General features: G+C 32.7%; 1 protein-coding gene across 2 annotated transcripts in view; it reads right to left on the bottom strand.

The window, feature by feature from the left end:
- The window catches only part of LOC114328696 (synaptotagmin-C), a 239,170-nt gene that overhangs the window by 71,561 nt on the left and 140,040 nt on the right, over positions 1 to 27,569 (bottom strand). Inside the window, exons 5-7 of one of the 2 annotated variants that reach the window (XM_050656829.1) lie at positions 23,073 to 23,425; positions 5,938 to 5,995; positions 5,743 to 5,876 (exon numbers count right to left, since the gene is read on the bottom strand). In XM_050656829.1, the coding sequence (XP_050512786.1) occupies positions 5,743 to 5,876; positions 5,938 to 5,995; positions 23,073 to 23,425 (545 nt within the window). The remainder of the gene's footprint in view (positions 1 to 5,742; positions 5,877 to 5,937; positions 5,996 to 23,072; positions 23,426 to 27,569) is intronic. The other variant, XM_028277628.2, reaches the window with a different exon arrangement.

Genomic DNA, 27,569 nt, shown 5'->3' with positions numbered 1-27,569 from the left:
ATCAAAGTTTGTCCGATTAGACACCATTAAGCTATTAACAAATTTTCAGCTTGCTATTAATCAACTTTTTTTGGTACGCGGGATCCAGGTCTAAAAGTAACATCGATCTGTAACGGTCAAACCACGAAAACGGCACATTTATTTTGTCCGACAGAACAGACTTAAACTCTCCGAACAGAGATTAAACTCTCATGCAAAAATCAGACTGCTATTTATCACCTGTCATAATTCCTGTCATTTGACATATTCTACATGTTCCACTCATTAAAACGCCCATTTGGTGATAAATCGCAGTCTGATTTTTGCATGAGAGTTTAATCTCTTGTAGGAGAGTTTAAGTCTGTTCTGTCGGACAAAATACATGTGCCGTTTTCGTGGTCTGACCATTCCAAATTTTTAACCTGTTCCACAATTAAAACTTCCCCTGTTCCAGTTTTCCCATATATCAAAGTTTGTCCGACAAGACACCCTTAAGCTATTAACAAATTTTCAGCTTGCTATTAATCAATTTTTTTTTTCATACGCGGGATCCAGACCTACAAAAGTTTTACTGAACGTGGAAAACCTATATTTAGTAGAATTTCAGAAATTTATAAGACTTAAACTTACAGGACCTCGATTTTTTACCCTCGCTTCGTTATCTAACGTATTCGCTTCGTATCTGTTTAGTGTACAGATAGCGAATGATCGATAACGAAGCGAAGGTTCAAAAATCGAGGTCCTGACTTCTTACAAAAATCTTTTTAAATTTTCACCAATAGCCATTCACAAATTCCAAAATAGTACGCTTTGCTTTCGATATTTCAAAACTACAACCCGAAAACGTAGGTCTACAATAATAACACATGTTTACAAAAAAAAAATTTGACTATTTGACGAAACCATATGTCTAGGAAGTTTTTGCGGTCGCTGATTACGAATCCGGAGTCCACTGACCTCTATCACGTCAGGTAGAGGTCATTTCAAGGTCAAATCAAGATAAATCGACAAAGTCACTCTGAAAAAGTATATTAGGAGGTTTTTGTAACAAACAAAATATGTAAAAAACTCTAACACCGAAGTAAAACACTTCTACGTAATAGGTATATAACCTACGTAATAGGTAATAGGTATATAGCTATATTACTAAACACTTACTATAGAAGTGTTTTACTTCTGTGTTTTTTACATATACAGTGCTAGTCAAAAGTACGTACCCCCCCCTCGTATCTTTTGAACGGTTATTCCTATAATAGTGAAATTGGGATGGAGGAAATAAACAGAGGTAAGCTTCTTAACTAGTCATGACAGGTGACGTAATGGTGACAGATGACTTTACAGCGCCACTGTGACAGATAATTTTAAATGGGACCTTATGGCAAGTGACACCTCGTTTGAAAGATATTAAAAATACCTATTCAGTCATACTAATTTTGTTTGAGTTTAAGCTAATTATGATGAATAAATGAAATAAATATAAAATTGTAGTTTCGCATTTAATTAATAAAAATTCAAAATTCCGCCTATGATTGCTTTTCAAAAAGGTTGACGTTGACGTAAAAACTACTAGAGAATTGAAAAACGTCAACTTTTTTGACAAAAAAGCCATAGGCGGACATTTGAATTTTTATTAATTAAATGCGAAACTACAATATTATATTTATTTCATTTATTTACCAAAATCAAAATCCACTTAAACTCAAAAAAATTAGTATGACTGAATAGGTATTTTGAATACCTTTCAAACGAGGTATCACATGCCATAAGGTCCCATTTAAAATTATCGGCCACAGTGGCTCTGTAACGTCATCTGTCAATATTACGTCACCTGTCATGACTAGTTAAGAAGCTTACGTCCGTTTATTTCCTCCCTCCAAATTTCACTATTATAAGTATAACTGTTCAAAAGATACGAAGGGGGGTACGGACTTTTGACTAGCACTGTATAATACACATTTCAATGTTTATAGCTAAAAGGACTCGTGCAATACCACATCAGAGAAACAATATTTTAATTTTATTTCTGTAATAAAATTCCCAACGGTGCATGATAGTTTTATACTGATTCATAGTTTTAGATTTTCTGAATAATTTTTTGTACAGAAAATACCGTTTTGCCAGTCAAGACCGGAAAGTGAACGTTAGCGACCGAGAATAGGTATTTTCCTAACAAGTGCGGAAAGTCATACTTTTCCGCACGCGATTGCAGTTTGCCGAACGACGCGAAGCGGAGATTTTGCCATTTTGCATCGCAAATTTCATTTGTAGAAATTTGCAATATATTTTTGGAAATTTTTATTGTTTTAAGTTATTTTTAGGGTACCTATAACTACAATGATATTATTATGCATACAATTATGTTGCCTCTCAGATTTAAAATGCGTTTATCTCGAAAACGGTTGAGTTCAGCGAGATAAATCTAGCATATCCTTTTTAAGTAAAAATTTTAAGAGAATAAAAGTTTTGATTCAAAAAGTATATAGAGTGAGTAATAAAAAAAAATGAACCTATCAAATGAGCGGTGAAAGGCATAATATGTGGCGCCCTCTGGATAATACCTCATTTTTCGTGGCAAATTTAGATTTCTTGTCACAAAAACCCCCGCTTAGTCGTATTATTATCCCATGCCTGTTAGTTTAGGAAATATTCAAGAATAAATAAAATAAAAGTTTAACTTTGACACCCTGTATTTCGGTTATTATCAACTTTCGTACTAAGTTAAGTTAGCTTAAATCAACCTATTGTAACCTCAGAAATCTGAGTAAGCTACGGTCCTTTCCTTACCAAACACCCTGTATAAGTTTCAACTAAATAATCAACATATCTATCTAAAATTTCATTTTCTGGTTTGCATGACATTAAATCAAACACAAGACAATCTGATACGTCTTCTGGTTTTATATATGTAAGGCCAAAAGTATGTTTGAGCCACTTGCCTACTTCACAATCATTCGTATATTCTGATTCTGATGTTAAATCAAGAGACAGATTTTTTCTATACCAAATACTAGAAGCTTGCAGTAGGTGAAATCTACAACCATGTATTTCAGTGTTCGGACATATTTGAATGATTTCTATCTAAAATCTATAAAAATTTTACTAGGATTAAACTTAATTTTTGAGCTTTAAGAATTTCTGATTTTAACAAATAAAAAAGATTTTTGTAAGTTTATGTTTTTTTGTTTGGCAGTAAACAGTATAATAAAGAAATACAATACCCATTAATTAGCCCGTGAATAGTGAATGATTGCAAATAATATCTGGCACAGTAAGAAAATGTGCCATCTATATAATATATAAAATTCAATGTGGCTAAAAGTCTTACGTTTGTTTCACTATTATCTTACCTTTGATACAGTTTATAGAGGGAATATTTTTCCCCTTATTGAACCTTATCAATATTGGAAGGAAGTCGACCAGGCATCATTTTTTGTCGATAATTATATTTTTTTTCTTATGTAACTTATAACGTATATTAAATATACGTTTAAATTTTAACGTATATATTTAACGTATATTTATTATTAACGTATATTTTTTCTTATATCAATCGTAGAATTGTTTCAAGCAAATTAGCTGCAAGCTCTTGGCGTATAATTTTTGCTGGTTTTTCAGTAATATTCTCTTCGGCTTAACGTTTACAAGAGTTAGAAACAATTTTCCGATCTAGCTACTGACGATCTGGTACATGATTATGTTGTAGGCTACTTCTAGAAATTGTAAAATTTGCACCAATAGTAAACAATTTCGCACTACAAATTGTTTTATTACACCTCCAGTACACTTCTTCACTTTTTAAAACTTTCACTTTATAAAACTTTCACTTAATAAAAAATAAAATTTTCAAATAGCAGTAAAGGTTTATCGCGATTACTTTCTATTAAATATGCCATTGCATATTAAATATGCCAAAATTGCAATTGTGACTAAAAATAAAATACCATAATTATTAATTCATTAATTATTATAGGTACCTACTGTAATCTTAGAGTAGGTAGATAAATAATTCCCTTGAATGCCTTTTTGTAAAATCTACCTGAAATAATCACTTCGATTTTGGTGAGGAAAATACCTGTGGGATTATGGCATACCCTTCCAAACGCAGGTAAAAGATTATTTTGGTGAGGAAATTACACCCGTCGCCTTTTCTACGTATATCCAATATGTATTTGTTTGTTATGATTTCATATTTGTCTAATGCGATCGTGAATTATTAATAACAGTATTTTGTCCACTTGCAGTTTTTACTATGCGTGGTCTAGTTTACATAAATCAATTTAGCATAATCAAAACATTGAATGATTGTAATATTTAATTTAACTTTTCTTAAAAGCATCTGTGTGTTTAACCAGTCACAAAGTTTTTCAGCCAGGATATTTGTTGTCACCAAGACCCCTTTTTTCTTCGATTTTATCCTTCATAATCAGCTGTAGTATGTCGTACCTATCGTTTCTAAGTATGTGCCCAAAATATGCTGTTTTTTTCCTTTAATTGTTGTCAAAAGTTCTCTGTCTCTTTCCATTCTGTGCAATGCCATTTCGTTCGTGATATGATCCGTCCATGGTATTTTCAAAATTCCCCTAAAAAGCCACATCAGGTAGGGATTTAGAAAGGAGTAATACCGAGACCAAGCCTCCATCTATTGGCGTATTGCTCATCCATAAGGCGATTAGATAAATAGCGTATATGATAAAATAAAACCAGCGTATTCTAGTCTAACTTTAACTAAATTAATGTATGAAAGCAATGACAAAAGCAAGCCCATATAGTCCATGGCGCATCTGTTTTGAAATGGACGTTGAAAGGGGACTCATATTTTTTTGTAGCAATAGCTTGTAATTAATTCATATAATAATATTTGAGTTATCCTTTCACTTAAAAAGGTCCGGAACATTGTTTAAATAATCAAACTGTCAAAAAATGAAGGAAAAATTCGACTTTTTTCTTCGTTTTATGATTATAACTTTAAAAGTATTCATTTCCGAGAAAAGTTGCACAGACAAGAGTCTCTCTCAAGAGTTGTGACTGTATAGCTCCACCGAGGACGCATGGGATGCAGAAATAGCTATCTGGAGATGGTGGTCCAACTCTGAATCAAATTAAAACAAAACTGCCGTTATCTCTTTTTCATCTTTACTCAGAATTGAGTATTATAAACTGTCTTTCGGTCCTTTTCCTTGACGAAGGAAAGATAAATGCGTGGCCAAAGTGTCCTCTATTTGCTTTCTCCTATTTTCGTCGTCTCAGTGTTTATATATTGCAAAAACCTGAGATACAGGATGCAGCCAGAAAGCAGTTTATTAGCGAAAAGTCTTAGATTTAAAATATTGTTTATTATATTTTTAATTTCAATTATTATAATTGTTTAAAAAGTAGTAAACTTTGTATCTGGGGCTTTTCGTTGTTTTCCTCGTATAGATAGATAGATGTTGAACAATGCACGAAAAGCATTGGCCATGTGTAAACAAGCTACGGCGCTCCATGAAATCAAGAAAATTAAGGTCCTGACATTTCGAATTGCGTCTTAATATCTTCGAGAAGAAGCACTTTAAGAATTGCATTTCAAAAATATTCGCAGGGAATAAACATAATTCAATTATTTATTTACCTTGGCAAATGCTACTTCACTGCCGAGAGCCAGACTTGAGTGTCGTTTTGGGAGAGTTTGAGATGGTCTTGATATTCTTATTCTGGCATTGTACCATTTTAGATCGCGTTAGAAACTTAACGTTAAGCAACTTTTAGTTAAATATAATATCTTACCAAAATTTGTAACCCTCCCTTCTGAACTAGGTTCTTCCCAACTCTTCGTTTCGTTCAAAGTCATGGAACTCACTTGAGTCTTCAATGAATCTATTTCTCGAGACATCTGTGATTCGCTGGAACTAGTTTGCCTGCTAAAATATATAGTTTTGAAGATAATAAATTTGAATTCTGCTATTCGTAAAATATTCTTACCTGTATATATAACTACTAACGTTATTGTGATATATTTGTTGGTCTTGTTCCAACGCATCTGCAAATAGTAAAAAATAAAAAATTAGTAAAACTCTGCATTAAATTGGTATTATTAAATTATCATTAAAACAAACGTTTAAGCTACAAATAAAAATATCTAACATGAAGTAAAAACCACTTCTATGTAATAGGTATATTTATTAAAAATTTTAAGAAATCCCAATGGATTGAACAAAATATGTCTAATTCAGAACCTTTTCGGACCTATTAGTCCATCATCAGTGAAATCAAATACTTGCTAAATAGCCCCAGAATCAAACAATGGTTGAAATTATAATTCAATCTGCATTATGTTGAAGTAATATTGATCAGGCTAAACGCCGATGTTAAAAGATATAACCTCCGGGAACATGGTGAAACTCTATCAAGAAACTTAAACAGTCATCTTAGGCCAACGTTGACTACTAAGTGACTTGGACTACCAGTTCACTTGGTAGTCAACGTTCGCCTAAGATGGTTGATTAAGTTTCTTGATAGAGTTTCACCATGTTCCCGGAGGTTATATCTTTTAACGTCGGCGTTTAGCCTGATCAATATTACTCCAACATAATGCAGATTGAATTATATTTTCAACCATTGTTTGGTTCTGGGGCTATTTAGCAAGTATTTGAATTCACTGATGATGGACTGATACGTCCGAAAACGTTCTGAATTGGACATACTTTATTCAATCCATTGGAGTTTTTTTTCAATTTTAACAAATATACCAATTACATAGAAGTGGTTTTTACTTCATGTTAGAGGTTTTTAACTATATGGTATACAGCCAGCCTAGGAAACTACCCCCTTTTTAGTACAAAAAAATCTAAAACCGAGCACTACTTCTCATTACTGAACTGATTAATGAAATAACGACGTCGTTGAAATTGTGGAATTCAACAGTACCAGATTTCGTTTCAATGAGGAATTCATCGTCTTTAAGATAATAATACATATTGTTGAGCTGAACTGAGACTGTGTGATTTTATGGTTGATTACAATCGTTCCTTTCGCGTAATGAACCATCTGACAGATTTGATGAAAATTTGTTTTCTCGATTGTCATATATTAAACCCATTTAGCGCCAAAGGTGCGAAAACGCACCATTTTTTTGTAGAATTTTTTTTTGGCAATTCGTTAAGAAATCCCAATGGATTGATCAAAATATGTCTAATTCAGAACCTTTTCGGACCTATTAGTCCATCATCAGTGAAATCAAATACTTGCTAAATAGCCCCAGAATCAAACAATGGTTGAAATTATAATTCAATCTGCATTATGTTGAAGTAATATTGATCAGGCTAAACGCCGATGTTAAAAGATATAACCTCCGGGAACATGGTGAAACTCTATCAAGAAACTTAAACAATCATCTTAGGCCAACGTTGACTACTAAGTGACTTGGACTACCAGTTCACTTGGTAGTCAACGTTCGCCTAAGATGGTTGATTAAGTTTCTTGATAGAGTTTCACCATGTTCCCGGAGGTTATATCTTTTAACATCGGCGTTTAGCCTGATCAATATTACTTCAACATAATGCAGATTGAATTATATTTTCAACCATTGTTTGGTTCTGGGGCTATTTAGCAAGTATTTGAATTCACTGATGATGGACTGATACGTCCGAAAACGTTCTGAATTGGACATACTTTATTCAATCCATTGGAGTTTTTTTTCAATTTTAACAAATATACCAATTACATAGAAGTGGTTTTTACTTCATGTTAGAGGTTTTTAACTATATGGTATACAGCCAGCCTAGGAAACTACCCCCTTTTTAGTACAAAAAAATCTAAAACCGAGCACTACTTCTCATTACTGAACTGATTAATGAAATAACGACGTCGTTGAAATTGTGGAATTCAACAGTACCAGATTTCGTTTCAATGAGGAATTCATCGTCTTTAAGATAATAATACATATTGTTGAGCTGAACTGAGACTGTGTGATTTTATGGTTGATTACAATCGTTCCTTTCGCGTAATGAACCATCTGACAGATTTGATGAAAATTTGTTTTCTCGATTGTCATATATTAAATAATGTTGAAATCCACTGAAGCTACGGCGATCGTTAAAAATATACTTGCTGAGTCTTAGAAGGAAGATTTATGTGATAAGCTAAAGAAGAATAAATTTCGTATTGTAATAAACTGTTTCCAAGTGTGTTAAACAAGCAAGTTAACAATTTTAATACTACATGTTCTACTCTTTTATTTCCGATTTTGGGATGAGGTTGAAGGTTGAATAAACTGCTCGTCAAAAGTTAGGGATATAGAAAATTCTGCTGAATTTTTATAGTAGATTTTTTCGTGAACAGATTAACGGATTCCGCTAATTTTTTTTTATTATTTTAGACTTTTCTTTAGTATTTACTTAGTTATGCAAAGGTTTACTCAAACTTTTTTTTGTACTTATACCGGATGGAAGAAAAGAAATGTTTTTCTTATGTTAAGTTTGAGACGCCTTGTAGGAAGTACGAGGTACAAATGGGAGTATATATCGAAATAGTATTGTAGTCTTATGTTTTGTGAACATTTTGTTTTTTGAATGTCCCTGATATCTTTAGAAATAAAAAAAATAGACGGTTTTGTAATTTAACATGTGTTTTAACCGAAACATAAGTTTGAGACACCTTGTAGGGAGAAAAAGGCACAAAGGTGAGTATACTTCAATATTTTGTTGTAGTCTCATATTTTGTGAATATTTCATTTTTTTAATTTGTCTGATATCTTTAATAACAAAAAAACTAGACGATATTACTCTTTAATATGTGTTTTAACTGACGACATGCGTCACATCACACATATAAAACGTAGAAAAACATATTAAAGAGTAATACCGTCTAGTTTCTTTGTTATTAAAGATATCAGAGAAATAAAAAAAAATAAAATATTCAAAAAATATGAGACTACAACATAATATCGGGGTATACTCACCTCTGTGCCTTTTTCTCCCTACAAGGTGTCTCACACTTTTGTTTCGGTTAAAACACATGTTAAATTACAAAACCGTCTATTTTTTTTTGTTTCTAAAGATATTAGGGACATTCAAACAAAAGCATGTTCACAAAACATAAGACTACAATATTATTCTGATGTATACTCACATTTGTACCTCGTTCTCCCTACAGGCTGTCTCAAATTTCACACAAGGAAAACATATTTTTTTCTTCCCCCGGTATAAGTACAAAAAATAAGTTTGAGTAAACCTTTGCACAACTGTCTAAATACTAAAAAAAGGCTAAAATAAAAAAATAGCGGAATCCGCCTGTTCGCGAAAAAATCAACTATGAAAATCAGCATAATTTTCTATATCCCTGACTTTTGACGAGCAGTTTAGTAAACAAATTCCCCCCCCCCCCTGTTAATTTGTTTATTTTAAGAACATAAGCAAAACGCTCGGACAGGTCGATTTTTAAACTAACCATAGTATATTATAGCATCAACGTTTCGAACTTTACGCTATCCCTCTTCAGGTGACAGCCATACCTTTGATTTTTTTAAATAGGAAAGTACATCATGTGATGCCTCATTTAAAAGCTCTTAAAATACTTATTTCAAAAATGTATAATACTTTGGTTCGAAATTTTACAGAATCTGAATTATGCGAGAAAGTGTTTCAACGTACGTATTTTAAGAATATAAGCAAAACGCTCGGAGAGGTCGATTTTTAAACTAATGATAGTATAATATTATAGCATCAACGTTTCGAACTTTACGTGATACCTCTTCAGGTGACAACCATAACTTTGATTTTTTTAAATGGGATAATACATTATGTGATACATCATTTAAAAGCTCTTGAAATACTGATTTCTAAAATGTATAACCCTTTGGTTCAAAAATTTACAGAATTTAAATTATGCGAGAAAGAATTTTAATACGTACATAACTTGCAGCAATTTAATGATTTTTTTTTCTTTTGAGTTAATATTTGTTAGGTGGTAGAAGAAATTTTGTTTTAAATAGAAGTAAAAAATATTTATTAGTCTAAATTATTACAACTAAATTATTTATTTAAGATACCTAACGAACTGCAAGTGACAACAACTAATACTGAATAAACAAATTGCAAAATAATTAGAAGCTAAAACTTATTTTGATGTAAAAGGTGTTCAAAATGTTGCCCATTTACTTCTTGGCAGTAATATAATCTATTTCTTGTTTCTTCTCTAACTTTTTGCAACATCACTTGAACAATATTACGGTATTCTGAAATAATTCTCTGGCGTAGTTGGTCAATTGTATCTGGTTTTGTCTGATACACTTTGGATTTTAAGTAAACCCATAGAAAAAAATCTAATGGAGTTAAGTCAGGAGATCTTGGTGGCCACTCTATATGTCCCCGTCTGTCAATCCATCTTGCCGGAAAAACATTATCTAGGTACTTTCGCACTCTGACAGCATAGTGGGGCTTAGCTCCGTCTTGCTGAAATATGACATTTTGCGGGAACTCTTGCGGATGATTTGTAATTATGTCATTGATTGCCAGCATTATCTCGATCTCGGTCTCCAACATATTTAGGTAAGTTTCACCATTTAAGTTAACGTCTATAAATATTGGGCCTACGATATGGTTATCTAATATGCCTGCCCAAACATTTAGTTGTTGTGGAAACTGGGTGTGACCTTCTCGAAATAATCTATTATTTTTATAAGACCAGTATCTAACATTTTCCTGGTGAACGTGACCGTTTAAAAAAAAAAAGAATGTGTGTGTACTTTGTACGCACGTAAGAAGTTATACTTCTATTATATGATTATATGATTATAAACGAAATTAATATACTTTTTATTTATATTTTATTTAAATATTAAATTAATTTATACTTACTACTTCTCAAACATTTTTATTAAAACAGTGCCAAAAACACATTAAAAATGCCACAAATGATTTCTGAACATTAATTGTCGGAAAAATTTTTAACTAAATACGTATTTTCTGAAAATGAAATTATATAATAAATATACTTACAATCATAAAATGTATAAAAAAAAAATAAAAAAATAAAAGTTTCTATTGGGATTCGAAGTAACTTACCACGCGGCTGGTATTTGCGTTGTATTGGGATTCACCCGCATTAAAACTTCGCCACAGAGACAGCTTGTCATTATGTGCGAAGATCGTCTAACTAAACAGATTAACCTTTTGACATTTTTAACTTATGTAAATCAAATTATTTTGATTTTGAATTGAAATGATTTAGAATTGAAAAAATACAACAAAACATAGAGTAAGAAGACAATATATTAGGTGAATATTGATAGAAATTTTGATGGTAATCAAATTATGTAAATAAAAGTATTACATACCTACTACTTATGTATTTTGGTAGGTTCAAGGTAGGTATCGGAGCCCGTATAACGACTAATAAATTTCGCAATCACTTGCGTCGTGCAAAGTGGCTATGTTCAAATATCATAACAAAATTTGATCAACTATTTATAAAACACTTACCAGTGAAAGATTCTTTAGCTTTGAATAAGCGAGATCTGCGGCACTCATACTAGGCACAGTTTGATGAGCTTTCACATTGGCATGCAACAATCATCTCTTCTATGTAAATAAGTCCAAAAATATAATATGAAAACTATTTAAAAAGGCAGTATAACCATTAACTAACTTTTTGTTTGTTGTTTCTCTTCCTACAAATTTTAAAACGCAACAAGCATACATTATAATCAAACCATGCACAGTTCCACAGCTGTGCCACAGCTGCCATATTGGATAATTTTTGTCATGTCATTTGAACATCCAATCAGAACAAAGTTATAATGCGCATGCGCCCGGTCGCTAGGTTTTCCCATATAAAATTTCACCGTCATTACGCCCGTAAAGAAGTATAACTTCAAAAATGTCGTTTCGTCACTAAAGCAAATCTGTCGAAGATAATCAGGATTCTGTGCAAGATTGTTTGTCATGGTTTCGCAATATTCCACTCGTCTATCTGGGTCATCTTCTGTCAATTCTTGAACCATTCTTATTTTGTAGGGATGAAATATATTTTTCTTCAGAACCTTCAAAACTGTTTCCCGATCTACTTCACAAACGTGAGCAACAGTTCTAGTAGAAGTAGACGGATTAACGACAAACTCACTTAACAAAGAAATCTGTTTATCTTCGGATATACGTTTTCTTCCTGTCCGTTTCTTATTGTGAACACTACCAGTCTCAAAGAATTTTCTTACAACTGCCTTAAAATAGTGTCTGTCCATTCGATGGTCAGGATAGCGTTCATTAAAAATTCTTACCGACTCACGGTAACTCCGGCCAACTTCACCATAAATTGTGATCATTTCGCATTTTTCTTGCAAATTACGAGGTCGTACCATGTTTGAAATTCACAATAAATAATTTTTTTTTAAATAGCAACAAAACTATAGTTACTAATATGAAATATGTCATTATACCTAACTATTTATTTATGATATCTGTCAAAAACCAATTTAGTTGCTATGCAACAAAAGAAGATCATTAGGTAAATTTTTTGACCACATCTAGTACACGAGCGGCATACCCTAAAAAAACGCTTATTTCTCGAGATAGCGACCACCGGTGGTGAATGGCTAATTTTGAGCTTACTTTATATTCTGAATGGTGCTGAAAACGAAAATGATATTTATTTTGGATCTTTAGTAGGGACACATTGTCAAAAACGCAATTTTACCGTAAAAATAAAAATAAAAAGATATCACGATTTCTGCGTTTAACTCGCTACAGCTTTGTTCGATTTTAATAACAGCACTTTCAGAACGGTGAAAAATATATGCTATATATAGCAATGTGAGAAAAAATATTAAAATCTAACAAATCTCTAGTGAGTTAAATCACAGGAAAACGTGGCTTCATCTTTTTTATTTTTAGAGTAAAATTGCTATTTTGACAATGTTCCCCCACTTGAAATTCAAAAAAATTCAAAATGACATTCATTTTTTTTCAGTACTATCAAAAATATAAAGTAAGAGCAAAATTAGCCATTGACCGTCCATGGACCGTAACTCGAGAAATAAGCATTATTTTGAGTATGTATAAAGTCGGTATTAAAATTTGCACCACTTTTTTTTGTAAAATATTCTAATCTAAGACTACTCATAAAACGTCTTTGTACTCTATGTTTTAATACACACGTGACTAAAAAGCAAAATTTCATATTTTGTCACTCAACTTTTGCAATTTAACTTTGCAATTCACGAATCTGTACCTTTTACATTTAAAAATTCACAACTTTTATTAGAATAAGACTAAAAGCTTACAACAAGTCCAGTAGTCTTCAGAAAGGTGAGAAATATATGCTATAAAAATTTCTAAAAAAAATTTGAAATTTGAACAAAGTTGTAGAGAGTTAAGTGATTTATTTTTTCTTTATTATTATTTTTAGGGTAAAATTGTGTTTTTAACAATGTTTACCCACTTAAAGTTCAAAATAAACCTTATTTTCGTTTGTGACACCATCAAAAACATAAAGTATGACCAAAATTAGCCATTCACTACACCGTGGTCAGTATCATGTCATTTTGGGGGTGTCCGCCGCACGCCTATAGAGATACGTAAGTACGTTGAAACACTTTCTCGCTTAAGTTAGATTCCGTAAATTTTCGAACCAAAGTATTATACATTGTTGAAATCAGTATTTTAAGAGCTTTTAAATAGGTGTCACATGATGTACTTTCCTATTTAAAAAAATCAAAGTTATATCTGTCACCTGAATAGGGATCGCGTAAAGTTATAAACATTGATGCTATAATATACTATGATTAGTTTAAATATCGACCAGTCCGCGCGTTTTGCTTATATTCTTAAAATAAACAAGTTAACAGGGGGGGGGGTAACACTTATTCCACCGCACTGTAGATATTTAAGATGAAAACTTTAACATTTAGACAAGGCGAAAACGGCGGGTTTGTTGGAAAAAATATTCCCATGAGATTTTTTTGCATAATCACATTCGTGAGACACCCCAGAATAAGGTATCTCATAATTTTTCTCTAAAGTTGAACGAGTTATAAACAATTTAAAATTTTAAAAACGCGAAAATGGCCATTTTTGGGACTTAATAACTCGGTTAAAAATGATTATTATGAAAGTCAGAAAGTGACTAAATCAAATTTAAAGCCCCCCTTCATGATCCTGAAGAAATTTGTCTCATTAATTTATTACTAAGCTGTTATTTTTAATTATTAATAATGAGTGGTAAGATCGTATTGACGCGGCTGTAAATGTGAGTGCGAGTGAGATGCGCCATTGGACTGCCTGAACTGCATCTCTTTCGCACTCATCATGGACGGCCGCCTAATACATGCATGTCGCTCATTATTTTTACTTAAAAATAACTGCTTAATAATCAAATAATGACAACAATTTCTTCAGGATCTTGTAGGGGGCCTTTAAGCTTTGATTTAGTTATTTTCTGACTTTCATAGTAATAACTTTTAACCAAGTTATTAAGCCTTGAAAATCGCCATTTTTCGTTTTTTTCAATTTTAAAATGCTTTTACCTCGAAAACGATTAACTTTAGAGAAAAATAATTATAAGAGACCTTTTTTATCCAGAATGTTTCAAAAAAACTAAAAAAAAATGTTTCTAACAAAAATATTGATTTTTACAATTTGATTAAAAAAAATGTTAAAAAAAATTTGGACCACTTTTCGCGTGGGCGACTTCTTGAATCTTTTTCTAGAATGTCTCACGAATGTGATTATGCAAAAAAATCTCATGGGAATATTTTCTCCAAAGAACCCGCCGTTTTTGCCTTGACTAATTATCTATTATTTAATGCAATAAAATTATTGACGATTTTTTTTTCTCATCTACTACAATTTTTTCAAATTACTATAATTTTATGGGATCATAATCCCACTCTCCAGGGTTGGGAACATTGCTTGGAAGCACTTATAACAAACAATAATAACTAGACTGCAGCTTAGACTGCAAAGTTAGAGTTCCATTATGAAGGCCAACATTCGTAACGGAGATGAAGAATATTAAATATAAAAGAATGAACAAGACCCGTCCTATTAAGACAAAAAAGAATAAAAGAGATATTTTATACTAGCACCACAGAAAATTATTTTTTTTAAGACAAAGTCGCATCCACTCTAATGATATTAGCGGCAGTCCTGTAACATGTGTAACAATATTAAATTTAACATTTGTAGCAATCAATCATTGTAACAATTAATAAAAATTTGTGAACAATTAAACATTTGTTTAATAATGTTTAACAATTAATTAAGTTAAATTTTGTGTACTATATTTACACATTTTAAGTAACCCAATAACGTTTAAGTCCGGAACTAAATTTTTGTTGAGGAGTGCTTTCAGGTTATTTGGCAGATTGTAAAACTGTCTTTGATTTACAGATTTAGGACGGTCTATCAAGAAGTGCTCTATACTGTTTACTATATTGCATGTTTCGCATTTTTTAGGTTCGCTATTTGAGAAGAGATAGGCGTGACTATATCTACAGTGTCCAAGTCGTAGACGTGTAATAATATTTTGGCATCTTCTACTTCTGGCAGTGGCCTTCCATGAAAAAATGTCACTTTTGATGGTTCTGAGTTTAGAACTAGAATCATTCCACTCCCGATTCCACGCACTTAACACCTTATTTTTGAAATAAACTTTTAGATCGCCTGCAAAACTTCGACACTCTGTTTCTGATGCGTATTCCACTGAAGTAGAGACTTGATTTTTAATGTTGGCTTAATTGAGATGTGTCACTATTCGCGTCCGATACCTCACTGTCAAGATAATTATGGATTTTTTTCCTTATGGACGTAAATGTACGTTTTATGAATCTTTCCTTTAAATGGGGGGTAAACTTGACTGAGCATATGGGACAAAGCTGGCATGTCTGTGGTATATTCTTGAATCGTGCTTATAGAATCTGTTGATCCCGTGATATTAATTAGGAGCATGTTTAGTTGATCAAAGTTTAGAGGGAAAGGTAGAGGGTGATTTTCTATGAAGTTTCTAGCAGGGTCAAGTAAGAGAGAAAATGAACATTCATAAGTGCTTGCTGAACTAATTTTAGCTTTTTTAGGTTTTGCTTTGACTGTAGGTGGTGGAAAAATGTTACATTCTTTTGAAGATGGATCTGCTTCAGGTAAAATAATTTCATCAAAGCTTCGTTTTGGTTGATTACTTATGTGACTCTCATTATTTGATGCATCTATTTTGTTCGGTATCTCCGGGACATTAGAAATAGATATTTGTTCACATTGAGAAGGGTTTGTATCATTAAGTTCTTGCAAAGATATATTTGTTGCGCTGGATACCGATGTTTCATTGTTTTGGTTGGGGATTAATTGAGCTAGTGGTTCGGAGCACTGTGATGCAATGTGACCTGACTTCTTGCAGCTTAAGCAAACTAAACTGTCTTGAGAGATGAATATTCTATATGGCGTGTTGTCAAAAACAAGAGTAGATGATTCTGGAAGTGTTAGACTATGAGGACTGATAAATATTTGTCTTCTAAAACTAAGAATGTGACTGTACTTAGGCATAGAAGCACTAATTTTGAGGAATGTCATGGGGGAGACAGGAACTATGCCGATTTTTTGTAACTCATTGATTAGCAAGTCGTGTGATATTGTAGGACATACGTTGGAGAGCACAAGTCGTATCGCTGGTGTAACTAACCTTCTTGCTCTGACAATTTTACCTTGTATTTCTATTTGACCATGATTATTCATAAAATCATCCACCATTTGTTTATTAGATAAATACATACATATTCGATTATTAAATAATCTAGAAGAGAAGATTATATTTTTCGGTTGAATTTTATTTCCAAGTGGGAGAAGGTAGTCTTGAAGTTTGGTGTTTTTAAGGCACTAAAAGTAACTGCCTGCTTTTTGCAAGGGAATTGCATTCTACAACCCATAGTAACATGTACATACGAGGTATGCATATTAATGAAGCAGGGACGACAGAAGACGAATGAGAGAGAAGAACCATCAACGAACTAATGGCTGTTTACAAAAAACCTACCATCAACAGGTTCGTGAAATAGAAAAGGAGTATATGGTGGGAGAGGTAAAAAATGGTAGTGAACATAATGACTAAACTAGGTATTACCAACCTAATTCAACTCAGAAAAAGACGAAAACCACACAGAACGAGGTGGGGTGGATTAATAAAGTGAAGGAAGACTTTAAGCACGCGAAGGTGAGAGACTAAAAAATTAAAGCACAGCACTGATGTGAATGGAGAAATATTGTTCATCAGGTCGTTCAGGTTAGTTAAAATTTTTGTATATACTTAAGTTTGAGTTTTGTTTAAAATAATTGTGGTTAGTTAATTTTATTATTGTTTTTATAAAAATTCTCTAGGTTTTATCGGTCTGTTGTGCGTATCAATAAATAAAACTTGACCAAAATTGTGTGCGTGTTAGAAACTTGAGGTATGATCGAATAATTAAAAACTCACCAACCACCAATTGCTCTCCAATAAAAATGAAACCTCCTCAAAAAGCGTGAAACACAAACCAACAACCTGTCCCTCGAAGCTTAAAACTCAAACTGACCCCATTTGATTAGGGATAATTGTAAAGTTTGCGTTAATGAATGTGGGAACAAACACATCAGCTTCATCACAGTGATTCTCTTAGTTAAATGTGAAGAATCCGATCAATATTATTCAATAGGCCAAGGGAAAACTAATTTTAATGGTGAATTATTAATTGCGACTATTATAAAACTTGGTATGTATCCCAAATATTTTATTCAACAAGTCCTAGTCTAATTCTTAAAATATATGGAATCGATAAAGGGCTGACGTCAATAATAATAAGATAGTTAAATTTAATTACTTATAAAACGACATTACCGCCTCTCGCACTCCTCCCACAATCTCTCATTTCTCCTACATATAGGGTGTCAATTTGAAAAGTTTCCACCCCCTATAATTTGGTCCCTATAGAACATCTAAAAATATACAAAATCACGTCAAATTTATTTGTGAGGGGGACATTTTATAGACCAGTTTTCAACTAAATTACACTAACCCTCTAGCGGGGGCGGACACAACCCCCAAAATCTTTAATGGGAAGGGGGTTGAGTGATACCTCATTTTAAAGATCGTTCGATTACCTTTTCAAAAATACCACATACATTATATTTCTTTTCAGTAATTTTGGAAAATCAAGTGAAACCGAACAGATATTAAATATTGAGTTTAGAACTCCAAAAAATTTTTTGGAGTATTGAACTCCAAATTGAATTTTTTTTGGGTTGTTGAAGTATTTAGAGTATTTTTATGAAGTATTTAAAGATATTAAGTATTGAGTTCAGAACTCCAACATTTGTTAGAGTATTGAGTCCAAGATTTTTCCAAAAGTAATGAAAAGAAATATAAGGCATGTGGTATTTTTAAAAAGGTAATTTAATGACCTTCAAAATGAGGTATCACTCAAACCCCCTTTCCATTAAAGATTTTGGGTCTGGGATTAAACTGGTCTACAATATGTCCCCCTCACAAAAAAATTTGACGTGTTTTTGCATATTTTTAGATTTTCTATAGGGACGAAATTATAGGGGGTGGCAACTTTTCAAATTGACACACTGTATACCTACCCCAGGAAACATTTAAAACTCGAAAAATTATTGGATGCTATTTTTCAACTGTTATATCTGCTGAGCGGGGAATTAAATAGGAAAGTCGTACCATCTCCTGTTTAGTTTTTCGAAAAAAAATAGAGCGTCGCATGTTTTTATACTAAAACTAAATATATATTCCGAATTTTCAATTCTTGACGGGATTCGGAGTGGTTGTAACCCTGTAGGGATTGAATTGTTTAGTTTTTGCGAAAAATATAGTGCGATACATTTTTCTATGGTAAAATTAAAAAATAATATAGATTCAGAATTTTCCATTATTGACTGGGTTATGGGTGTTTTCAACTCTATAGGTGTACCTATTGATTATATAAAATTAATTTAAATTAAAATTAAATAAAATTAAATCAAATTAACTAAATAAAATAAAATAAAATAAAATTAATTTAAATTAAATTAAATTAATAATATTGAATAAAATAAAATAAATTAAATTAAATCGAATAAAATAGAATAAAATAAAATAAAATAAAATAAATCAAATCGGATCGAAACTAATTCAATGTAATCCAATCTATAAGAAGTATTGACTTTTGTCTGCACTCTGCAAGTGCCAAGTTCTCTTTATTTATTAACGTTTAAGCAAAAAACGACTTACAGTAGGTCTGGAGAAAGTAAAAGTTCCCCAAATAATGAAAAATGAGTCTATGTCTAGAGACGTTGCATTTTTCCCTATTTAGTGTAGGAAACAGAGGCTGAACCTCGCAAAATGGACGCAAGTCCGCTTTTCTTTTTTTTCTGGTATATCAAGGAATGCTTATTACGAGAATAACTTTTTCTTAAAAAATTTCGCCCCGGAACCCCCCTTTTCATCTCTTTAAAGGGGGTAATTTGTGGTTTTTGCTAAACGCAGCCCTTCCTGTACGTTTTGCAAAAATTTACTTAATAGTAAAATGAAGAGGACTTATTTCCTACTATTTATTTCCCGACAGCATATGTCTATCACCCACCGTTTAGCGGGGGTGGCGCCTTAAAGTTGACAAATTTCTAAAAAAGATGTTTTAAAAAAAATTATTTTTCCCTAACTGTAATGAAAATTAAGAAGAAACCCAGCGGCAATTCATCACAAATAAGTGGCTGATTTTTTGGTATATGTACTATTTAAGGGCAATTGCAAATTTTTTAATTACAGGGTGTTACATTTTAAGAAACCCCTTTCTATACCATCTGAACCGCCTATGCTAGAGTAAAAAAAACTTCCAGCGATTATCCATGTACTGGTGTTATTTACAAATTGCTATAATGCACCCCCATATTCTCCCCGAAACCATCCAAAAAAAGGAGAATTATTAAAGAAAATAATCAAAAATTGATTTTGGGCCACCACTGTGGCTTTAGGGTGCAAAGAAAATAAAATATGCATATGTCATAATGTGTAGCAGATAGTGTGTTCTTTTATTTTCCATAAATACGTTATCGATAAAATGAATAGGTGACGAAAAAAAAACAAAAACTGGAGCCCGCCAAAGCATTTCGGAGGTTTACGGCGCCACTGCGCCGTAACGGTTGCTTATACGAAAAAAATGCATAGGACCTTATTTGTAAAGAAAATCGTGGTCTTGAATTCTGTATAAGTTTTGTTTCAAAAAATGCATAGATAATGAGAAAATCGTAAAAACATGCTCTCCAAGGGATAGGGGTAGTTTCTGCGGTTTATTTTTAAGGATAGGGTAGTTTCCGCAGGAATGTTGCAATAATCATGAATATTTATGAAAAAACCTATTGATGGAGCATATGTCCATATGGGTCAAAAAGCAAAAAAAAAATTCTTTTCAACCCCCCTTCATTTTTTTTTTTTGGCTACAGAGGTGGCATCAAGAAATCGCTTTTGGTGTCCATGTATGGGTAATAAGAACGTGCACAAAATCATATATATGAAGCATTTTAATAAAGGGCATGGTGTGTGAAGGATTCCAAGAAAATCACTTTCGTTATTAATTCTCCTTTTTTTTTGGCTGGTTCCGGAAAAAATATAGAAATTTGTAAATAACACCAGTACATGGATAATCCCTGAAAGGTTTTTTACTCTAGTATACGGGGTTTAGATGGTATAAAAAGGGGTTTTTTTTTTAAATGTAACACCCTGTAATTAAAAAATTTGCAATTGTCCTTAAATGAAACCTATACCAAAAAATCAGCCACTTATTTGTGATTAATTGCCGCAGGGTTTGTTCTTAAGTTTCATTACAGTTAGAGAAAAATATTTTTTTGAAAACATTTTTTTTTAATTTATCAACTTTGGGGCACTACCCCCGCTAAAAGGTGGGTGATAGACATATGCTGTCCGGAAATAAATAGTAGTAAATATAGTCCTATTATTCATTTTACTATTAAGTAAATTTTTTTGCAAAACGTACAGGAAGGGCTACGTTTCGCAAAAACCACAAATTACCCCCTTTAAAGGGATGAAAAAGGGGGTTCCGGGCGAAACTTCTGTTTCCTACACTAATTCTACTTTGCAAAATACATATAGTGTCATAACACTTGCTTATACTTTTGACGCACTGTCCGTCAAGCAACGTATTCAGGCCATGGAAATCAACTATTGGGGACGATGCTGCCAGCTGAATAGATTTAATAGGGTGAGGAACGAAGATATTCGGAGGAAAATGGAGTTTTATCTATACATAATAGACATAATTGAATCTAAACGACTAAATTTGTAAAGACACCTGCACAGAATGCCTGAAAATAGATGGCCAAAAAATATAGAAAAATGGACTCCGCCCACTAGAAGAAAACGTGGTGGAAAATACGGTCCTAAAGAGATGTCGAAGATGCAATGACCGCCAGAGATTTCAAAACTGAAGATTGCTTTGACAGAAAACGCCAGAAATTAGGATGCGAGAAACTGCTCCAGCTGTAGAAGACTGGCCTATTATTAAGCTTATTAGGTAAATTAACTTCATGAACTCCAGACGTTTATTAGTCATCTTTCCCTGGACTCCCTAACTGGAAGAGAAGCATCCATATTTCGAAACACCGAATTAACCACAAAAAACTTACCAATGGCTTCTTGATCTCATCAGAAACTCTTCCAACTTACCACCATTGCAATATTGACCTGACCGTAAAAAACATCCTCACCGTCATCCCCATTGACCAACCTATATAAAGCATAAAACCTACTCTTCGGGAAATATCCAGCAACCCTACAAGATCACAAAAACTATACTATTTCTAAAAACCGCTCAGCTTATCACAAGATTTAACCTAAACAACATTAGATAAAGTGATATAATGATTCATATTTATTACTAACAATAAAACACTGAAAACGTTTGTTTTCTATACTTCCACAAAATTTATTATAACTAGGTGACTACAGCTGTTTCGGCAGAATGCCTTTCTCAAGTGATTTAGTTTACTATGGGTTTGCCTTTTTAAAGTCTTTAACTGAAAAGGTTGAGGAGTGAGAAGCTGTTTGCCTCGAGTTGGTCATTCAGAATTATATCTGTATTTTTAAATTTATTAATTTCCATAGATTCTAATAAAGATAGCTTAAGGCCTTTATTTTGAATATGCAGAATTTGAAACTCTTCATTTAAAAAATGATTATGATTTAGAAGGTGAAGTGCGTATGTAGAAGTGTCTGTTTTTTTATTGTTGAACGCCCTTTTGTGTTCTACTATCCGTTTGTCAAAGGTTCTGCCAGTTTGACCGATGTAAGTTTTCGGACAGTCACCACAAGTTAGTTTGTAGACACCACTCTGTAGTTGTTTTGTCTTTCGGATCTTATTGTTCTTAATATATTTGCTTAAGTTGTTGTTAGTTCTGAAAGCTGGTGTTGTTCCTTTCTTTTTTATGTATCTGGCTATTTTTGTTGTTATCTTGCCAGTATAGTTGATAGAGCAGAAAGTACTGGGTTCTTTCTGTGATGGTGGATAGACTAATTTCAGGGCTTTCTTATGGAGTTTTTGGTTTAAAATTTTATTAATTGTTTGTTCGTTATAGTCATTGTTTACTGCTATTTGTTTAATGATGTTCAGTTCTATTTCGAAGTTATTTTTTGACACGGGAATTTCCGTCAGTATATGTATCATGCTATGGTGGGCTGCTAATTTGTGTTGTGTAGGATGGGAAGATGAATTGTGTATAGTTGTGTCGGTATGGGTAGGTTTATGATATAAGGAGAACTCATTTTTGTTGTGTAGTCTGGTAATTGTTACATCTAGAAAGTTTATGGACCAACCCGGGACAAACAGCTCCCCACTCCTCAACCTCTTCAGTTAAAGACTTTAGAAAGGCAAACCCATAGTAAACTAAATCACTTGAGAAAGGCGCTCTGCCGAAACAGCTGTAGTCACATAGTTATAATAAATTTTGTGGAAGTATAGAAAACAAACGTTTTTAGTGTTTTATTGTAAGATAAAATGAACTTCCATCAAGTAACGGACGAATCCATCAAATATTTGTTACTGTTCGTTCTTACAAATAGTGTTTAAAAATATTTCATAGTGCAATTATTATCCTTACCTAGAGCACTCTCCGTACTAGAATTAGTTCTCTTTCGCCTACCCCAAATTTTCCTCTCGTCATCGGAACTGCTATCATCGTCCTTATATCGTCTGGAAGCTCTAACACTTTTACTCCTCATAAACCTAGAATTTTCTACTGGAAGAATATATTTTGGAATGCTTTTATAAAACCATGCGCCGGATTTCTTCCACATCTCCCTAGTTTCAGCGCAAATCATACACAGCCAATGTTCTTCTCTTGTGGTGCTGCTAGAAAGAAGCACTTTTTTAATTCTCACTTTTCCCCTTTTCGTCATATACAGGAGGTTTACTAAAATGGGCGATGTCTTAGGCTGCGTTTGATAAACGTGTCTAGAAAATAATTTTACTGCAATTATTAAAATATAGTTATACGTTTTCATGGCCCAAAACCTTGTTAGAAAAATTTTTGTTAGTATCACAGCAAGCATATACTTAAGCTTCAAAAATTTTAAATTTATACATATTTTGTGCAATAACCTAAAATCTAAATTTCCATCCCTTGATGATCAAACATCCAAAATAGATATGTTTTTAAAAGAGTTTCCCAAGCATCTTGGAGAGATATTAACACATCTTTTCCTTATCCAGAAAGCTTTTAAAAACTGAACATCCAAATATTCAACAACATATTCAACTTACAGCACTTCACTACGACATGAAAAAAAATTTTTTTTCGGAGGGTTTTCGGTTTTCTGAGATCGATTCTGATGGCGTATTCGTATTTAGCAACCCCAAAACCCCCTGCGTAATAATCTATTTGCATCAATTAGTGTCGGAAAGCCTCGCAATTCCAGAAGATGACGTGAATATTAGTTTCACTGGGCACTAGGTTCTCTGAGGGTCGGTTCCGATGTCATATTCGTGTTCAGCAACCCCAAAAACCCCCTGAGTAATCTGTTTGTATGAATTTAGTGCCGAAAACCCTCGAAACTCCAGAAGAAGACGTCCCTCATCCGTCCTCGGGCATCAGGTGCTCCGAAGGTCGGTTCTGATGACGTATTGGTGTTCAACGATCCCAAAAAGCCTCTAGTATAACAAAATCTCGCCATTAATATACTGATTTTAAATGTTTATGCACTTTTTTATGCACATTATGGACTTTAAAATGCAATTATGTATTTACACCCATTTTTCTATTGTAGACTTTTTTCCTGACGTCATCCTGAACACAATGCAAAAAGTTGCATGTCTCTAGGTATTTCAATAAAAGAATAAAAAAATTAAGATTAGTTAAATAACAATTAGTTAATTAACAATGTAGATTACACAGCCCAACAAAAAAAAATTGTCTTGCTGCCGAAAAAAAATCAACTGATTTTAGTTAATGGTAGGGGAGCCCAAGCGGGAATTTTTGCAGTCACTCGAGCGCGTCAGATTAGCATATGGTGAGAAACCTGGTACCCTGCAGATGTACCTCTACTATATATTGGCTCTTAACACAGGGGAGTTCGTTGAGGGGGGCCCGAAAAAAAAATCTACCCTTAAAAAAACTCGAAATTGTCAGATTAAGATAAGGTAGGTTAAGTACATGCAAAAGAGTGTATATTTAAAAAATCTGACTATTTGAGCCGGGCGTAAGGAAATGGGTGAGCCCCAAAGTTTCACAAGAAAACACCGAATATTTCGCGAAATGAATGACAGATCGAAAAACTAAAAAATATAGGCTCAATATTTTTTAAAAATCTATCGAATGATACCAAACACGACTTCTCACGGAGAGGGGTGGGGGGTAAATTTAATATTTTAAATACGAATCCCGTGATATTTCGCGAAATGAACATCAGATCGAAAAACTGTAAAATACACTTATTCAATATTTTTTAAAAATCTATCGAAAGGCACCAAACACGACCCCCCATGGATGTGGGGTGGGGGGTTACTTTAAAATCTTAAATAGGAACCCTCACTTTTTATTGCAGATTTGGATTCCTTACGTAAAAATAAGTAACTTTTATTCGAAACATTTTTTCGAATTATGGATAAATGTCGCTATAATCGGAAAAAACGATTGTTGGAAATGGAAAATTAAATTAAAAAATGGCAAGCGCCCACTAAAATGGAAAACTTTACTTAACTTTTTTTGGTTTTAGGACCTACTGTTTACAACCCAATAGGTCCCCAAAGCGCTCGAGTGACTGCACATTTAGCATACTTTGCTCCCCTACCATAATGCATCTGTGCTGATTCCAAAAATACAAACCTTTTCTTTGTATCAGCTCTAGTTTTCGAGATATAACATACTTATCAAATACTTAAATATTCTTACATTTCTGTATATTCCACATATTGTTTCTTTTGAAAAATATATTTGCATGATTGGTCCATGCAAACGCAGGCCCTTTCAATAGGGGTAATTAATTGCATAGTTCAGTCCAATGGTGTGGGCTATAAAGCGATAGAGCCTCACGTTCTAATTTCCACTGTTCTGTAGGCACCAATAAAGGGCCAACCGAAGCAGATTCGATTACGGTGTTAAACAATTCAGGCATTACGCTGTCAAAATGCGATTTTGGCTATGAATTTTTCGAAATACCCTTCGGCCAATTGTCAGTAAAGCCTTTCGACGTTTTCACCGGCAGAATATTTAAAAAAATACTCGATTTGAATATTGACCGTGCACGTTCACAACATAAACCAAATATGGATACAAACACCAAATATACGATAAAAATATTCATTTGAGGATTAATGACAAACTGGAATGGGGCTGCGGAAAATACTGAGGCTGCGATGTACACAAGTTACTCTTTGATCTCTTTTATCTTATTCCCTTTACGTCTTTAACGTTTCAGCGGGCGCGCCCTTTAAATTAACTTTGGCACTTGTCGTAAATTGTAAGTCTTTTTGTAAATGATGTTTTCGTTAAATAGATTTTGGAAAATCGTTTTCGTTTATCGAAAATAGATTTTCGTTACAAAAAAAAAATTAAGAACACGTTAAAAATATAACATTTTATAATATATCACTTTTGGTCAGAATCATTCTCATTATTTTAATAATGAATTGAAAAGACTGTACACAAAATAATAATGGAAAAAGAAAAGAAAAGAAAAGAAAAGAAAAGAAAAGAAAAGAAAAGAAAAGAAAAGAAAAGAAAAGAAAAGAAAAGAAAAGAAAAGAAAAGAAAAGAAAAGAAAAGAAAAGAAAAGAAAAGAAAAGAAAAGAAAAGAAAAGAAAAGAAAAGAAAAGAAAAGAAAAGAAAAGAAAAGAAAAGAAAAGAAAAGAAAAGAAAAGAAAAGAAAAGAAAAGAAAAGAAAAGAAAAGAAAAGAAAAGAAAAGAAAAGAAAAGAAAAGAAAAGAAAAGAAAAGAAAAGAAAAGAAAAGAAAAGAAAAGAAAAGAAAAGATAAGAAAAGAAAAAAAAAAGAGAAGAAAAGAAAAGAAAAGAAGTTTTAAAGTGTGTAAAAATATTTAATCCCTAGCTGAGCATTTTCGGCTTATAAAGCCACCTTCAGAGCTGTGATCAAAAACCATATACTTATACCATAAGTAATATTACCCGTATACACACCAATGGTGAATATAATATTCTTAATTGCATGCAAAAAATGCGCATTAACTACCTCTTAAAACCTATCAATTTCATTTGCATATCTCAACCGGTTTTAGAGCAATAAATAAATCGTCAGTTTGTTAGAAAAAATTAAACATCCCGTATTTCGAAAACGAAGCATTTGCGAACATATGTTTATAAAGCAAACGGTCAAACGGTCATTATTTTTTCATGAAGAATTACCCCTTAAAGATTGAACTTATTTAGAAACACCCTGTATTTGTGAAGAACATGTCTAGTTGTTAAAGTACCTTAATTTTTTTATTATCCAACATAAGCGAATGAATCAGAAAGCAGAATGTTAAGAAAACCTGGGGCTATAGTTGGATTTTTATTTCAGTATTTTATATAATATGCTAGAATATGCCACAGAATGTGGTGAACTTTGAGAAAAAACACAGTTTAATTGATACACCCGGTATATATTGAAAATTTACCTGTCTAGCAAATATATTATTACAGCAATATTGTTAAAAAATAAGGCTATAACATAATATTAAAATAAATCACTTAAATCGGACAACAGGTTTAGGAAATTCGAGACATCAAAAATGGCCCATTTTGTGGGTGGCCCGTTTTCTCTGACGCGTAGTGTGTATTATATAAAATATACAGGGTGTCCAAAAACTCTACCGACAAACGAAGACAGGAGATTCTTCAGATAATTTAAAGACAATTTAGCTCAGTTCGCCTAGTCCGAAAATGCTTTCTAAGAGCTAGAGCTCAATTTAGAAAAACGAAAATCGGTACGTATTTTTATCCTCCAGAGATAAATCGATTCCATCCATTGCCAATTTCTAGTACTGATCATAGGCGTCACACAGTTTTCTAGAAAAATCGAATTAAACATTTTTCATTTTTTGAATTTGAATAAAAATTGAAAAAATTTTCAAAATACGGTGTATTTTACTAACTTAAAGCAA

Source organism: Diabrotica virgifera, chromosome 7, assembly GCF_917563875.1.
Source record: "Diabrotica virgifera virgifera chromosome 7, PGI_DIABVI_V3a".
Lineage (NCBI taxonomy): Eukaryota > Metazoa > Arthropoda > Insecta > Coleoptera > Chrysomelidae > Diabrotica > Diabrotica virgifera.
This window is presented reverse-complemented; position numbering and strand designations above follow the sequence as displayed.